Raw genomic sequence first — 16,956 nt, 5'->3', positions numbered from 1 at the left:
GAGAGGCAGCTGAAGCGTCACAGCCTGGAAAAAGAAGACGCATGCGCAAGTGAACTGGCACGAGGGAAGGGAGACTCGCGGAGTTAGACCGTTCCCAAAGGGGTCATAGATTTAATGCCACTGAAGCAACACTTCCGGTTTCCCAATGCAAATTAATACTGTAGAGGAGATAAATACTGTAGTGGAGAGTTTCTTAAGATTTGGACCTGGGTTCATATTATCCCTCACTAGGCGACCACTTTCTCATGCAAAACGCAGGAGGGGAAATTTTCCACCTGGAAACTGGAATGAGAATGTCCAAGATGAAATAAGACTTATTTCATATTATTATTAAATAATAATGTTATTAGATTATTATTTTAATATTATTTTTAAAAGCGCTCGAATGAGTACCGGAAATGATAAGCGTGCACAGAGAGCTCTTTTCTTTCTACCTCTAAGAGGCTAGTTGCGTCACGCTTTCTCCTCCCAAGCCCTCCCTCCAGAAACGAGTCCGCGTGGGGGGCGTGGCCAAGGCGGAGCTGCGGGTTCCACCATAGAGAGGAAGCGGAAGCGGATCCGGTTTTTCTTCCTAGAGCGGGAGGGGGGGAAAGTGGAGGTCGGTGGTGGCTTCTCTTGGCCCAGCTCCTGCTATTGCCAACCTACCTAGGTGAGTCTTATGAGGTCAGGGGGGGGGGCTTCCCCTTCCCCTTCCCTGATGCAGGGACACTTTTAAGCATTTGTTAATTATCATGGCATTCGCATCCCATCCTTCTTCCTCCCTCCCTTCTCTGTTTTATCTCCACAACAGCCCTGCGAGGTGGGCTAGGTTAGGTTAGGTTGAGGGATATAGTTGGCAGGTCTAGTAGACCTCGTGGTTGAATGGGTAGATCTTCATATTCTTTCTGTCCCTGTTTTCCTGCAAGGAGCTTGGGGTAATATAGCCGTTTGTTTCCTCTTTCCCCCCCAAACCACCCTTTAGGTTTAGGTTTAGGCTGAGAGAGACCATGGGTTTCATGGCTGAGTGGGAGATGGCTGGGTTTTTTTTTAAAAAAAATAAAAAATCCAAAACCCTAAACTGTTCTTCATCCTGACAAATTGCAGAGGGCTGTATACAATAATTGGCAGGCTAGAGAATAGTAATAATACAGTAATAAGAATGCAATGTCACATCCCCCCTGTAGAAAAAAACGAGAGGCTACAATTTATTATAGCACTGCAAAGCAGGCAACAGTCAGTTTGAAATGCCTAAGCAAACAATAATCATGTGAGCAGGTGGCAAAAAGATTGTGGTGATTATTCAAGTTGAACTTCCTTATAAAGGCAGGGCACCACCACAAAAAAAGTCTAAAACACAAGTATTCTGCCTCTCTCCCCCAACCCCGGCCACCACCACCATTCCTCGTTTTGATGCTCTGTCTGCTGTACTACATTGTCTTTTTCTCACCCCCAACCCTCATTTCAGTGGCCTCCTTGAAAGCTTTGTGCATTTGTGCATCCGTTTAATGAGCTGAACAAAGGAAACTGTCTTATACAAAGTTGCACCGCTGATCCATCTAGGCAAATATTCTCTACACTGGCAGGCAGCAGCTGTCCAGAGTTCAAGACAAGAAGTCTCCCAGCCCTACCTAGAGATGCTATTGGGGATTGAACCTGGGACCTTATGCATGCAAAGCAGATGCTCTCCCACTGAGTCACAGCCTTTCTAGGACTATACCATACACATTCAGACTTATTATTGAGGCACAGATGCTGCACTAAGACCAGATCCCAGCACAGGGCTGAATGATGCAAACTGCCTAAGTAGGAGAGAGGGAGCAGGGAAGGGGGCGGATCGTCTCTATCTTTGTGGCCTTGATTTTACCCCCAAAAAAGGAGTATATTCACACACATCTGCTTTTGAAACGTTTAAGGCTGCCTTAGGACACTGACAACAAGGGAGTGGCCTGTGAAATGAATGCCAAAATCAGCCTCTAAAGCAGCCTTCCCCCAAACTGATGCAGTCCAGATATTGCTGGACTCCAGCTCCCATCAGTCCCAGGTGCCATGGACTATGGTCAGGGATAAATGAAGTTGTAGTTCAAATCATCTGGATGGCACCAGGCTGAGGAAGGCTGTTCTCAGGCATCAAACCTATTTGTCCTGCTGCTGCATACCATGTGTCATGTTTTCCAAGGCCTTCAGTCATCCTTACAACAACTGGGCAAGAGAGGTTAGTATAGGTATCCCCATATTACAGGGTGGCAATGAGGGGAGCCAAGAGAATAGTTGCTTGCCTAAGATCACCTTGTGAATCCTTAGCTGTTCAACCAACCAGGATCTGAACCAGCTAGGGCCTTCCTACTCACACTCTCACCCACTAGACTACAGTAGCTTTCTAATGCAGTGATAGGCACTGTGGACCTTTAGGTCTTGTTGAACTCCAATTGCCATCAGCTTCAGCTAGCATGGCCAGTGATCAAGGATGATGGGAGTTGTAGTTCAACAACATCTAGAAGACCACAGGTTCTATCCTCCTAACTGCAGTGTATTTAGATTTTAAATACAAGGGTGGACTAAAAAAAGGAATTATTAGTTACATATAACTAAACATGAAAGGGACACGGATGGTGCTTTGGTCTAAAGCACTGAGCCTAGGGCTTGCCGATCAGAAGGTCAGCAGTTTTAATCCCCATGACGGGGTGAGCTCCCGTTGCTCGGTGCCAGCTCCTGCCAACGTAGCAGTTTGAAAGCACGTCAAAGTGCAAGTAGATAAATAGGTACCGCTCCGGTGGGAAGGTAAACGGTATTTCCGTGCTTCTCTGGTTTTGCCAGAAGTGGCTTACCATAGTCATGCTGGCCACATGACCCGAAAAACTCTGTCTGCGGACAAACGTCGGCTCCCTCAGCCAGTAAAGCAAGATGAGCGCCACAACCCCAGAGTCGTTCGTGACTGGACTTAACTGTCAGGGGTTCTTTACCTTTACCTTTAACTAAATATAGAGAAGGGGAAAGGTAGTTTCCCTTTTCCCACTCCACCAGTTCGAGACCCAACAGTGTTGTGCTGATTTCAGCTGAAGACTGAATAATCTGTATAATCCTTCCTTAGGTCCTTTCCTGCCATATGCACAATATCTAATTTATCTTCAGTCTAGAGGAATAGTCATCCCCTAGTGCAAATTTCTATCTCACTGTGTCCAGAAATAAAGAACATTATTGTACAGTGGCTTTTTGCTGCTACAACAGCATAGTTAAATGATAACTAGGTGATATTAAAACAAAAAGTGTGGGCATCTGCTATTGGTATGTTAGCTTCACAGCAGCTATGCTCTGCCTTTTTTTTGTCCCTCAGAATGTACAATGCTAAGGTAAAAATTATTTAAAAGACTTTCATAACCAGATAAACCTAGAAATTAAGTTGATTTATTTGGAGCTGGAGTATCTTTTCTCATAGATCACAGAATTGTAGATCTGGGCGCAAGAACGCCTTTGTCTTTTGCAAGGTAGTAATGCTGTTCAGAACATTATATAGTTCTGCCCATATATGCTGGCCAAAGAAAAGAATGTTGACCTCTGTTCCATGTTCAACTGTTTCTAGATTAGGCATGTTGGAACTACACCTTTGTTCCTGCTTTGCTTTTCTCCACTCTGCTAGCTGCTGGTGGAATTTTCTGCTGGCGTGTCAATTAAGTTCTATCAGTGAATATGTCATACCAGCACTGTTGCTCCAGATCTGCCAAATTCTGCCACTTTCTAAAGCCCCTCAGGCAGGGTAACTGCAGTATAGGGTTGTGTCCTTCGTTTGCTAACAGTTTTCTGTCACTATATTTCTCTCCTGTAAACTCCTAAACAGTAGGTGAGAGATATGTATGCCAGAGAATGATCATTGTCTTAAAACATTGACATATACATTCCAAATGAAAACAGAATATATACTTTGGGCTGCCTGGCTGTTTTGTGGTGGGAGCTTTCAGATTTTTATATAGCGCATAAAATTAACATGCCACACTTCTTTTCTTCTTTTTTTAGTGCTATTGATTTTTTTTTTCCTTTTGGAAAACCCACCTACTGACCAGAGCACTGTGTGACATCAGAACAAATATCCTTCAGGTTTGTGGAAATAGGTTTACTGAGTGATATTCAGCTACTTCATAATCAAGGTGGACCTACTGAAACAATGGTTTTGAGTTCAGTTAACGTCACTGATTTCAGTGGGTGTGGTCTGAGTATGATTGACATTGAATAACACCCCATACTTGCAGGGGCATACCTAGGGGTTGGCCAGGTTGGGCTCTGCCAAGGGGGAGCCAAAATCATGCCTTTCAGCTCTGGTTCTGAGTGGCTAGGAGGCTGCCCACCCATCTGTGCACTCCTCCACTGCTCTGGATAGCCAGGCAAGGCATGCAGGCTGCTCTGGGCACCTCCATGGAGGAATTTGCTTGCTGGTGTGGGCCACCACAGCAGGGGGCCCTCCCCAGTCGGCCAGCTATTAGAAGTGTGAGTGGAATGCCCAGCAGAGCTTGGGGAGGGGGAAGAAAGACAGGAAGAGCAGGCAAGAGTTGCAGGAGGAAGAAAAAGGAAGGAAGGAGACAGAAGGGAAAGCTGCGTACGGAGAGAAGCAGGCAGGCAGATGGACAGATGGAGGAGACACAGGAGGGGGAGCAGAGCAGATCCAACCCTGATGGCCACAGAGGAAGTCACTGGCAGAGAGTGGAAGATGACAAAAAGCAAACTTTTTGAGTTTCTGATCCATGGTGTCGCCTGGCTCAAAGGCACTGATACACCTCCTTCTCTATGGTGTCGGGTGGTCGACAATACAGCTGCTTGCCAAGTGCACAAGTGAGCTCTGCCTACTTGATACAAGTCCTCTTTCCCCACCACCACCAGCATTGGTAGAGTTTGTGGGATTTGTTAGAGTGGTGGCTGCTTAGAAGCTTATCAGGTTGCTCTCTGAGAAAACTAGTAATGGAAAGCAGGCATTCCCTGAATGACACATTGTCTACCATAATCAATATTTCCCCTGCTGCATAGCTGCAGGAGAGTGTTTGGTATGTTCAGTTCCATGTTTGCAGGTGACGGGTCTGCAGGATCTACCTTGCATTTTACTAGAACTTTGGAGACCACTAACCAGAACCGCACCCCACCCCTGGAGGCGTGTGGAGCCAGATCCAACATAGTGCCTCAGGAGGCAAGCCAGTTATCTGCTGCACCCTATGTGCAGCACATATATATGGTGACCTAATCTCCCTAAGGTGAAGAAGGGTATTTAAATATAATTAAAGAACAGTTCAAGGATATGAGAGAAAAGCTACTATAGCTGCAATAGTGCAGCTGGTTCCTATAGTAAGCCCCACTGAACTGTTTGAAACTTAATTCCAATTAAACATAGGATTGCACTGCAAGTAGCTGTCAGACTATTGCTGGTATAATGACCACTTTTTCCAATTAAGAGGTTGTTATCTTTTATCACAGTTTAGCCAGTCCCAGAATGTCTTTGTCAGCAAGCCAGCGTGAAAGGCTCTCTCTCTTTCCTCATCCTCCCTTTCACAGAGATATTAGGATTTTATGTAGCTATGTCATTCTCAGAGTATGCCAGTCGAAATCAATCAACTTGACTTATTTTAGTCCATTGATTTGTGTGGCTGTATCCTGAGTATGACTTCAGTTGCATATAACCACTAGACTCCTGCACAGGAAATACCATCCTACTTTATGCTATGTTATGAGTGTTTGTTCCTTATCACCAGTGGGGGAAAATATCATGCTAAACCTCCTCTTCATTTAAGCACTTGAAAGCAACAGCTGCCTTTCTAAGATAATGACACTGAAGCTAGAACATTTACAAGATTCTATTAGATTCCCTCAAGTCTTTTTCTGGTAGACCGGGGTAGTCAACTTTTTTAATACCTACTGTGCCCACTAATGCATCTTTCTTCGTGGTAATATTTCCTTACCGCCCACCAGTGCTCGATGGAAGGATTCAGCTTGTGCCGCAGAATCCCCACTGCCCACCTAGAATCCTGAAACACCCACTAGTGGGTGGTAGGGACCAGGTTGACAACCCCTGAAGTAGACAGTTTGTCTATTGAGCCTAGTGTTGTCTCCTCTGACTGGCAACAGCTCTTCATCATCTCAGGAGGCCACTGTCCCACCACCTGCTACCTAACTGGAGATGCTGGCTTATATTCAGTTTAACACTTAAGTAACCATCCCATCATTTACGCTTGCACAATGATACTTCAATGCACACCAATCCCCACCATGCTCTGGGTGGGTTCTCCTAACACTCCAGAATAGATTTGGGGAGGATGCAGGGGAGAAAGAGGGGGCGGAGTCCTGTTGCAAGTGTTAAATCCTTGCACTGATGGGGATGGTTACTTAATGCTGCATTGGATACAAGCCACTGGAACTTGAACTCAAGCCATTGTGCACACATGGAAAGCATGTGCTGCGCTCATTGAGCTATGGTTCCTTGGGAGAAAGTCCTGCCATACTCAATGCAGTTTACTCCTTAGTGTGTTGAGGATTGCAGCTGTAGTTGGTTACAAATTCAGATGGGGTATTTGTTTGTTTATATGTTTGGCAAAAAGCATGTGTTTCTTCCCCACCTGCCCACCCACCCAGATCTCTCTTAGGAAACATGATTTCCGAAAGCGGCTCATTTGTGAAGGGCATGATGCTTGGAGGGATTTTCTGCATCTTGGTCACTCTTCTAGGACACATTAAGATGGGCCACAGCACTACGTCTCACGAGCATCGCCATCTCCAGGCTCCCAAAAAGGAGGATGTTTTAAACCTCTCGGAGGACGAGCGCCTGGAATTGAGCCAGAGCATCCGTGTATATTGCATCATCCTTGTCAAACCAAAGGATCTTGGGCACTGGGCAGCTGTTAAAGATACATGGAGCAAACACTGTGACAAGGCAGAATTCTACAGTTCCGAGAAGGTCAAAGTCTTTGACTCCATCGTGCTAAACACAGATGACATGTGGTCAATGATGAGAAAAGCATACAAATTTGCCTATGAAAACTACAAAGATGACTTCAACTGGTTCTTCCTGGCCCACCCTACCACATTCGCCGTTATTGAAAACCTAAAATATTTCTTGCTGAAACAAGACTCGTCCCAGCCATTCTACACGGGCAGAACGGAGACATCTGGAGACTTGCAGTATGTGAACGGTGATGGAGGAATCGTCTTAAGCATAGAGTCACTAAGGCGCCTTTACAAAGTTTTTGAGGATCCAGACAAGTGTCCTGAACAAGGGGGCATGATTTGGAAGCTCTCTGAGGATAAGCAGCTAGCTGTCTGCTTGAAGTACACTGGGGTACACGCTGAGAATGCAGAAGACTCTGAAAAGAAGGACATCTTCAACACCAAGTCAGTTGGTTCTCTCATTAAAGAGGCCATGTCAGTTCACCCAGATGAGGTGGTGGAAGGCTGTTGTTCAGATATGGCTATCACCTTCAGCGGATTAGCTCCTAATCACATGCACGTTATGATGTATGGAGTTTACAGGCTCAGAGCATATGGGCATAGCTTTAACGATGCCTTGGTTTTCTTGCCTCCCCCAGGTTCTGATAACGATTAAGACTTGTTCCTCAGGAGATTGTATGTGAAGGGTGTAAAATGTGTAGTCTTAATGTATAGTATCCTTCAGCAAACAGCATGTACATAAGCTGATCCAAATTTTGTATTTGAAGGTAATGATGTAACTACATGTTTTGCACAAACTGGTTTTATAATCTTTACAAGTGGGGAAAAGGGGTAGGGGCTTAAAAACAACAACTCTCTCTTCCAGAATTTGAGTTGTTGCCTTCTGAAAAATTGTTCAAGGTTTCCTTGTCAACAAAAATCTCTAGTGGGTATATGGATATTTAAAATGAAAAATCATCCTCAGTCTACTGTAAATTAAATCTATTTTTTGCAGTTTTGGGGTTTGTGTGTCTTCCATCCTTTCATAGTGGCAGCTTTTCATGCTCGAAGGGGATGGAAAAATACAAATAATGCCTTTAAAACAGCCTTCAGTTATTTCCTTTTGACTTGGTGGGATGGGAGATGAACTCAACCTTATTGTTTGTTTTTAAATAAAACATTTCTGTTCTTGTCATTCATGTAAAAATGTGGTTAAGTACGTACTCCATTAGGCACCCCGAGGCTACTACTCCCCATCCATACGCCAGTTCTTACTGCTAGACCCCATTCAGAGTATATGCAGCAATGCAGATAGATGCACTGAGGGGGCAGTGGCTAATGAAAACCTAACCTAGGGGAAACCTCAAGTGTAGGAGTCAAATTTGGTCCTCTAGCCTAAGGACTCTTCACAGGCCACAACTCACTTGATCCATCATTTGAGTATTCTTGTGTGAGTGGGTTGCATCCCTGGAACTGTAACAACTTACTTGCCTGGATGGAGGTGGGAGGGTCAACATCTCTGCCTTGTAACCTAGTGAATAGCCATCTATTGCTCTGCCCACTTTTACTTCTGGCCTCACAGGTTGCTGATAAAAGGAATGAAGTTCATGGGCTTTAAAAGTTTATCCACTGCAGTTTCATGTTTCCAAGGACTGCTGCATGCCTAGTAGACTGTTCTTTTTCCTTTTAAGCAACAGGCTTAGGATATCCAGAGCTCCAGTTCCACTAATGCAAGAGACTTCTGCTTGTGGATCAGAATTTCCCCCTCCTTTCCTCCCCCCTGCAGGGCTGGGGACCCTCTGGAGCAGATTTTTGGGGCACATAGGGAAAGGAGAGACAGAAGGCCCATTGCATGCACAGAGTTCTGATCATGGAGCACTGGATGCAAATTGCAGTTACTATCATTGTTTCTGAAGCTTTTCAGTTTCCAAATAAATTAGGCCTCTGGGGTAACTGCTGCCTCTTAAAAGTCACTCTGAAGTTGTGGGTGTATGTTTTGTTGTGGTTCGCAGCTTTTTTAAATTTTTATTTTCATTGTTTATAAACTGCTTTCACCCTAAATGGTCGCAATAATAAATATACTGATTTGTGTTTTTAAAAGAATACGGCAAGTTCAAGTTCAATAAGCAGGTGTAGTACAAATTACTTAAAATGCCTGCTGAAATAGAAAGGATTCTGGCAAGCAGCTGAAATTCAACAGGGAGGGAACCTGTCTAATCTCAGGCAGGAGGGAGTTGGGCAACATCAGAATCACACCGCTGAATGTATGGATCCTGGTGGATTAGCCACTAACAGAGGCCCCCTCAAGTATCTGAATGACAGGGCAGGGATATAAGGAATCAGCCAGTACTTCAGGTAACCAGGCTTTGTAAATTAATAGAAGAACCTTGAACTTGCCTCAACAAAATACGGGCAAGCAGGGCAAGCTTTTAAGCATCAGGGTTATATTCAGGCATTGCGGGCTGCACATTATAAACTCATTTTGTACATGCTCTGGTTATTTGCAGTAGTCATTTATTACACTAGCTATTACTGAAGCACATAAAAACTTGGTTTAACAATTTCATGGATGTAGGCACCACAGTTCATGAGAGTTAGAACGCCAAAGGACAGGTGTAAAGAAAACCATCTCAGCTGATGATATTTCAGCATTCACTTGATTTATTTAGCATCACCACAAAGTTTACATTTAATCACACATTTTAAAAGAAGAATTAAAAACAGGCCAAGATGAAAGGCAATGGATTCTTCCTGCTGTTTCACTTATACGTCTTCATATGCCAGAGACCATCATTTAAATAGTGGATATTCTCAATGCCAATTCCTTTGTTGACCTTTTCACTGCAGAGGAAAGGAGGGGAAGAGAACAGCAAACACTGATTTCCAGATCTCCAGGATAGGTATTTAGAATATAAACCAACAGGACTAGCCTTCACACCAACTTGTTGAATTAAGACAAATACCTTTTCCATTGATCCTTAATAACAACTCTCAAAACTATGAGCATTTTATTTTTTGGGGAAATGGCCACATTGAGAACTTTTTATAAACACATACACACCTTGGGTGTCTTTTACACTTTTAAAGTATAAGAACTGTGAATCATCCTCCCTCCTTCCAGCATATTAATCCTGTCTCAGCAGAAATCTTGCTCTTTTTATTATTTATAATTTTGAGTGTATTTTTTCTTGTTCAAACATTCCTAATAGTTTATAGGGAAGGATAGTTGATGGAAGGGAAGCAGGGGAGTTAATTTTATCACCATCATACATCAGATTACATACTGTATTTATGTAAATCTAATGCGCCATTGAATCTAATGCACACCCTAATTTTCGTGGTGTGATTTGGCCAAAAAAGGTGCACATTACATTTGAGTAAATACAGTAATTTAAAACTGTCCTATACTAAAACAGATTACTTAGTCCATCTTGCCCCATCTTGTCAACGCTGTGTTATACCGAACTACATCATACTTGGAGTAGACCCTTCAAAATTTGTGGACATGACTAACCTAAGGCCAATAGGTATACTATAACTTAGCTAGCTAAAGCACAGTGACCGACATGGCTCTTAGGCAAAGACTTTCTTCCAGCACTATTTCAGATCCTTTTAACCAGATCCTGGGCCCTTCTGCATAAGAAGGTTAACCACTAAGCTACATCCCCTCTTATTAAATTATATGGAGTACTGCCACCACTTATTAACAGATGCAATTGGAAGGAGATTTGGATGAACATCTACTGCTGATCTGGAAGGCAATTCGTTTTGCAAATCACCTGGGCAAGGAACTCCAGTTACTGATCTGTGCAAAACCAGCATGGTGTGCTGGTTACTGCCAATATTAGGTCCTGGGAGGCCCAGGTTCAAAGCCCCACCAGCCATAAAGTTCAGTGACACTGCCATCTCTCAGCCCAACACGCATCATAAGGTTGCTGAGGGGGGTGGGGAATGGAGGGGTGGGGAAGAGAACTATGTACATCACCTTGAGTTCATTGGAAGGGAAATAAATGGCACAATCTCATGTAATAATAAAAGATTCCCCGAACTCTCTAGCCAGCCACAAAAGATCTATCCATCATCATATTTGTTCAAGGGCTCAGAGAATGCTAGCAGTAAAAGTGCAATAGAATGTTATTAAGGCATATACTTCAAAATCCTGGCTGAGGAAATTTATAGCTGAGGACATTTCATTTTTGTGGGAAATCTCAAAACTCATAGTTAAGCCCACATTCCATGTCTGGATCTTAGTTTTGAATATATGCACCTTTTAGGAAACAAATTGCAAATATACATTTCATCTAAGAGCTTCATTTCACTATTTAGTTGCCACTTAAAGAAAAAAAGAGGAGAGGATGTACAGTTACAACCAATGAAAAGTGAATAATTTATGGGTTTTCCGAACAATTATGTAAATGGAGAAAAACCTAAAGTCTTCCTTTGGGGAGGAGAGCTTTCAACCTGGATCAGAAAATTAATTTACAGTACTCCTATAACTGATATGCAGTTGAATTACACCCATAAGGAACTACTGCTTTGTTTTGGAGATGCAGCAATATATAATAAAAAATTCCAATGAAACCTATAATTCTGCTAGACTTGGAAATCTATGCAATAATTGAATACAGGCAGGCACCATTTGCATGGGGGTTACATTGTGTGGCACCACGCACGTCAGTGAAATCACGTATAACAAACCCATTGAAAAAGCCAGCAAATTCCCTGTTCTGCCCTGCCCTTTTAGTGATGTTTCAGTGACAGCTTTATGTTGTTTCTGGGTCACTTCCAGGTTTGGCATGATATGCATAAAACAGTCACACACATATAGAACACACGTAAACAGAGGGTTGCCTGTATGTCTCAGTTTTGGTTATGTTTGGTTTGGTTTTAAGTTGCTTTGTGTTGCCTCGGGCAAGATAAAGTGACAGCATTATCATTATCAGCACCATAATCATGTTAGTAATTTTTCTTTGTTAAAATCCAACTTCTATCAGATGAGACTTGTCTGAAATATGACACTAATGCATGCTTCTTTCCAATACTTTTGGAAATAGAAGAACAAATTTAAAGTGAAACACTGGAGGTGATGGGAAGAGCCTTGTCATTCAGTAATGGAAAAGGACAATGCAAGTTTGTATTTAAGCATTCACCTGGTAGTCATAGAATCATAGAACTGTAGAGTTGGAAGGGACCCTGAGGATCATCTAGTCCAACCCCCTGCAATGCAGGAATATGCAGCTGGTCCATACAGGGACATATGTGACATTGACACGGAATTGCATGCAAGCAAGTGGGCTGGCAGAAAGAGAGAGAGAGAAAGAGAAAGCATTCCACTGCTCTTCTGTACCCAGAAGAGAACCAAGCTGCCCAACCAGGCTGCCCAAGGAGAGACATCTCCTCCTCTGCACCCAAATGCAGTCATGGGAGTGGACATACAGGAACTCTTGGTGCCAGCTGTACCAAATTAGTGCAAAAGGTAACTTCACAGCTTAGCAACTTTTGTGGGCTTATTTACAAGGCTGGGCCAACACCATCATGAATGATCATCAGACAATATTAGATATTCACAGAGATGTGAAAAACAATGAAAGACCTATTTGAAGGTAGATGCTGTGGATCGCATCAGCTCAAGGGATCACCAACAGCCTGAGAGAATTTTATTCTACATTTTGGACCATTTGCTTTAGTATTTGAGAACTATAAGCCATCTTGGGTATCTTGGCAGAAAGTATATTCATTGCATTACCTACTGCTACTATTACTGCTACATTTCCATGTTACTGTGGCAGCTGGATGAGTTTGTGGGTCTGAGTCAAAATAAGTCTGAAGTTTTCGAAGCCCTTCATGTTGGCCTGAGCTACACCACTCTAAAACAGGCAATGACAGTAAAGAGGTACATTATTTTTCTTAGAAAATTAACTCACATATCCTCTGCCGACATCTTCATGACTCCAACACACAGGGCATGTTGTTTTCCTTCGGCCATTATTGCCTATAATCACCAGCTAAGGAAAACATCTGATATGTAGTATGAAAAAAGACAACAAGAACAGCAGCAGAAAGACTAACAAGGGAAACACTATTTCAAAATGGTCACAAGAATAGCGTGCTGAAGCAACTAACCTTTCCCTGTAACTATGGAACATTTAGGTTTATAGTATAGCTAGAGGCACTGAAAAATACAAGACTCTCAATCCCTAAAACCTCAACCCTTTCGCATCCAAGCAACCAATTATGTCCACCCAATTTATTTCTTTTATTTTTAATCACACTTTTCAGACATAAATATTGTCTCACAATGCAGCTCACATCAAACTAAGTAGCCAGCTAACAAACTAAGAAGACAAAGCATGCAAGGGAAAGGTAGAGGAAGGAGATCATCCAATCCAATCCAGTCCCTGGACCCTCTACAATCATCCAATGGTTTGCTGTCCCCCCAAGTTGTGTTAACATTTATGTGGAAAGATCACCACACTGGACTATAAAACCTAAACATTTAATGCAACTTTTTAAAAAAAACCTAACCCTTTATGTTCAGTACAGCTTGCCCTGTCAGATGCCACAGTGAAAAAGAAATATTGAGCAACACAGGGCAGCTATCCAAGGATACCACGATTGTATCAGCAGCTGATGAATAAAGTTTAGCTCCTGGAGACGTCAGACCAGGGCACATGATATTTGCTCCGCTAAGTACAAATTTAATGGCTCCTTTATCAACTTGTTGATGTGGTAGAATGAATGGATCTGAGAAGGGGCAGGGGAAAATTAGAACAGATACAACACTGACTGTTATCTGAACATTTAATACAGTCATTTAGATTATACAAACATGTACTTTAAAGATATATGAAATTGTATTGGAAGAAAAATGGTGTCACCAGCAAAATATTCCACCACTTCCATGTATTCTCTAAAAAGTGATCTTACACTTGGTATGTTTTAGGTATTTATAATCTTAATACATTGATGAAATTTAAATCCATTTATTCAAACATTTATTTCAATTAGGTATTTTCAAAGCAACTTGAATAATTGTTCATGTTAATTCTATAAACAAATTACGAAATAAACTATGACACTGAGAAAAAGAAGCCATGAAACTGAAAAAAGCAGTCATAAAAAGCCTTCAGCAGAAAAGGAACAATTCATTCACAACTCCGCTGACTACCAGTTAGCTTCCGTGCCCAATTCAAAGTGCTGGTTTTGACCAATAAAGCAACATCTCAGGACCACAATACCTCAAGGATTGCCTCTTTCCATATGAACCAACCCAGACCCAGCAATCATAATCTTAGGCCCTTCTTTGTGTGCCTCCTCCACAAGAGGTCCAGAGGGTGGTAACCTGAGAATGGGCCTTTTTTGTGATGGCTCCCCGCTTGTGGAATGCTCTTCCCCGGAAGAATTGCCTGGTGCCTTTGTTACATAGCTTTAGGCTCCAGGCAACAACATTCCTCTTCAGCCAGGCCTCTGGGTAATTAAACAACCTATGGCCTTTTAAACTGTGGGGTATTATATTTGTTTGTTACTAAGTTATGTATTTTTGTGTTTCTATATTGTAAACCGCCTGGTGATCCTCAGATGAAGGCTGATATGGAAATGTAATAAATGATATAATAGTAAGCGCTGCAGACCCTCACTGTTCAAAACCAGCAATTAAAGCAGGCAACCATTTTGCACGGGGGTTACATTCCTGACCCCCACAAATGTCAGTGGAGTGAGCATAAGCCCTCTCCGCTCGCCCCCTTTTCTGGCCATTTCCGGGTTGTGGCAATTGCACACATATTGAACAGGTAGTAATTCTCTCTTTTTATCCACCTCCATGTTCCTTTACACTATGGGTAGGCAAACTAAGGCCTGGGGGCCGGATCCGGCCCAATCACCTTCGAAATCCAGCCTGCGGACAGTCTGGGAATCAGCATGTTTTTACATGAGCAGAATGTGTCCTTTTATGTAAAATGCATCTCTGAGTTATTTGTGGGACCTGCATGGTGTTTTTACATGCGTAGAATGTGTGCTTTTATTTAAAATGCATCTCTGGGTTATCTGTGGGGCATAGGAATTCATTTATTCCCCCCCCCCAATATAGTCCGCCCCCCCCACAAGGTCTGAGGAACAGTGGACTGGCCCCCTCCTGAAAAAGTTTGCTGACCCTTGCTTCACACTGTCTAACTGTAGTAGCTAACCTTCTATTCCCCTCAACTTAGTGGATGCACTGGAGGAAGATAACTGAACCAAAAAGGCAAGCCTCATAAACGGCAAAGTGTAAGTTGGAGGCAAGCAAAAGGGAAGTATAAATATGTAATGCAATGGGCAGGAAGCTGTTGCACACTAAACAAAATAAAGGACATAAGCAGAAGAGCACATCAGTGGTATATGAATATACCCATAATGCACAATACAGCAACTGAAAACACTGGAGAATGTACAACTTAATACAGATACAAAGTAGTGAGCCAGTAGGCTTTTCACTTCTCACTTGTAGTTATGAAGCCACCTATTTACACATATCAGAGTGCAGAAAAAAAATTGCATGCTTTAATAGTTATGACAACCCCACTGCTGCACTCTTTCAACTGCAACCCAACATGTCTTCTCCAACACACTTACATTTATGAAGTAATCTGAGCGTGGGATAAAATGGTCCTTCCCTTTGCCTGAAGAACAACAATTCTCCATTTACTGTGAGGATTTCTATATGTTCATGACTGGAAGATACAAAGTTTATGGGAAATTTCACAATTCTGAGCAATAAGGAAGTGAATATTTCAGACTGTGCATGCCTACATTATTTCATGTATTCCTCAAAACCAAATGGTTTAGCTCTTTCAATATTTACATCCACTCATCTAAATGAAAACCATGACAGAGCAATATTCCAGGATTACTGGATATTATTACCGGCAAACATGAATAGACCAATATAACTTGGAAAACAGTGTGAAGGGAAATACTGACCAACGTACTATCTTCACAGGGTCTTTCTTTGGCATAATTTGGTTTAACCATGGTTCGATCCCAGGAAACTGGTCTATCAGCTGGTTCTTAATGCCTTTAATAACAGACGTTTTTAGTTGGATGCAGTTGGACACATTCTCCTTTTCATCAAATCTGCCAAAGGGAACAAGATTTTCAGATGAGACTTCCCGATGCACACAGATACCACTCCGGGCAATAAAAAAAACACAGTACATAAAACATTAAGTCACACCCGAGGGTGCGAATGCAGAGTCTGTGGTTTTAAGCAACTTGAGTCCTTTTGAATCTGGCAGGTCATACTCCTGAGTATGCTTTATTTAAGGTCATCAGCAGTAAAAATAAAAATAAAAAAGACATGCAATCCTAGGCATATTTTCTTTGAGGAGAAGGGGGGGGGGCTCGATTCTGAACTAACATGCCCAGGATCCCTCTGTGAACAGCCAGAAAGCCCCAGGCTGTGAGGCCTTCGGGTGTCAAAATCCTGCCCACGTTTCCTGCCCGCCCCTTACTCACTTTTTGAACATCTTGGCGGGGTTCCCGGGAAAGCACTAAGAACCGAGGACCTGGAAGGCCAGCGACTGACAGCAGCAGCAGCAGCAGCTCCCACACAAGCCCTGTTCCCACCCTCCAGCCCACGCAAGCACGAGGCCTCTCGTGGCTCTTCCTTTATCCCCCGCGCCAGCCGCAAAGGAAACCCGCGCTGTTTTACCGCCCCCTAGCGTCGCGGAGGACTGCTTTTTCCGCGGGGCCCTTTTCCGAGAGAACACAGCAGCAACCGGAAAGCAAAATAAAATGTAGAACTACAACTTCCAGAAAGCCATGCGGTAGCTTGGTTCTTTTTTTGCCTTCCGGACTTTGGCGCTGCTGTTGCTATGGAGACCAATCAACCACAGTTTAGCGTGCCCTTTTGTTTTTTGTGGCTGGAGACGAAAGCTGCAGGTCTAACCCCACTTACCTGGGGAGTGCAGCCCCACTGAATTCAAGCAGGACTTACTTCGGAGTGGGCATTGTTCAGATTGCAACCTAGGCATCTCTCAAACACACCCCTATACATACTGTGTGTGTGTGTACATTCATTATATATTCATATATATATAATTCACTGTA

General features: G+C 42.9%; 2 protein-coding genes across 3 annotated transcripts; one reads left to right on the top strand and one right to left on the bottom strand.

Annotated features, from left to right (window-relative positions):
* Nucleotides 1-514: 514 nt before the first annotated feature.
* C1GALT1C1 (C1GALT1 specific chaperone 1) lies at nt 515-8,068 on the top strand. Of its 2 annotated transcripts, XM_081848168.1 has the most exons (3): nt 515-649; nt 3,988-4,068; nt 6,583-8,068. In XM_081848168.1, exon 3 carries the CDS (start codon nt 6,599-6,601, stop codon nt 7,547-7,549), a length of 951 nt encoding a protein of 316 aa, XP_081704294.1. In that variant the 5' UTR covers nt 515-649; nt 3,988-4,068; nt 6,583-6,598; the 3' UTR covers nt 7,550-8,068. The 2 variants fall into 2 exon arrangements, with proteins under 2 accessions (XP_081704294.1, XP_081704295.1); XM_081848169.1 differs by lacking the exon at nt 3,988-4,068 and having other exon boundaries at nt 531-649.
* A 1,443-nt stretch (nt 8,069-9,511) lies between these two features.
* MCTS1 (MCTS1 re-initiation and release factor) lies at nt 9,512-16,544 on the bottom strand. The gene is made up of 6 exons (XM_081848206.1): nt 16,363-16,544; nt 15,829-15,981; nt 15,481-15,578; nt 13,484-13,617; nt 12,798-12,865; nt 9,512-9,714 (listed from the first exon to the last, which is right to left on the bottom strand). The coding sequence occupies exons 1-6, from the start codon at nt 16,371-16,373 to the stop codon at nt 9,633-9,635; spliced, it is 546 nt and encodes a 181-aa protein (XP_081704332.1). The 5' UTR covers nt 16,374-16,544; the 3' UTR covers nt 9,512-9,632.
* Between the last annotated feature and the right edge of the window lie 412 nt (nt 16,545-16,956).

The sequence above is a fragment of the Podarcis erhardii genome (assembly GCF_964252035.2).
Source record: "Podarcis erhardii genome assembly, chromosome: Z".
Taxonomy (NCBI): domain Eukaryota; kingdom Metazoa; phylum Chordata; class Lepidosauria; order Squamata; family Lacertidae; genus Podarcis; species Podarcis erhardii.
The sequence above is the reverse complement of the archived record's forward strand: the minus strand, read 5'-3'. Positions and strand labels throughout refer to the sequence as shown.

Excerpts from the sequence above, each read along its gene's own strand:
- C1GALT1C1 (XM_081848168.1), top strand. The coding sequence starts at position 6,599 with ATGATTTCCGAAAGCGGCTCATTTGTGAAGGGCATGATGCTTGGAGGG.
- MCTS1 (XM_081848206.1), bottom strand. Across the intron at positions 15,579-15,828 it reads CCTGTGAAGATAGTACGTTG|TCATGAACATATAGAAATCC; the intron begins GTCAGTATTTCC and ends TGTATCTTCCAG. Across the intron at positions 13,618-15,480 it reads GCTCAGATTACTTCATAAAT|ATCCATTCATTCTACCACAT; the intron begins GTAAGTGTGTTG and ends GCCCCTTCTCAG.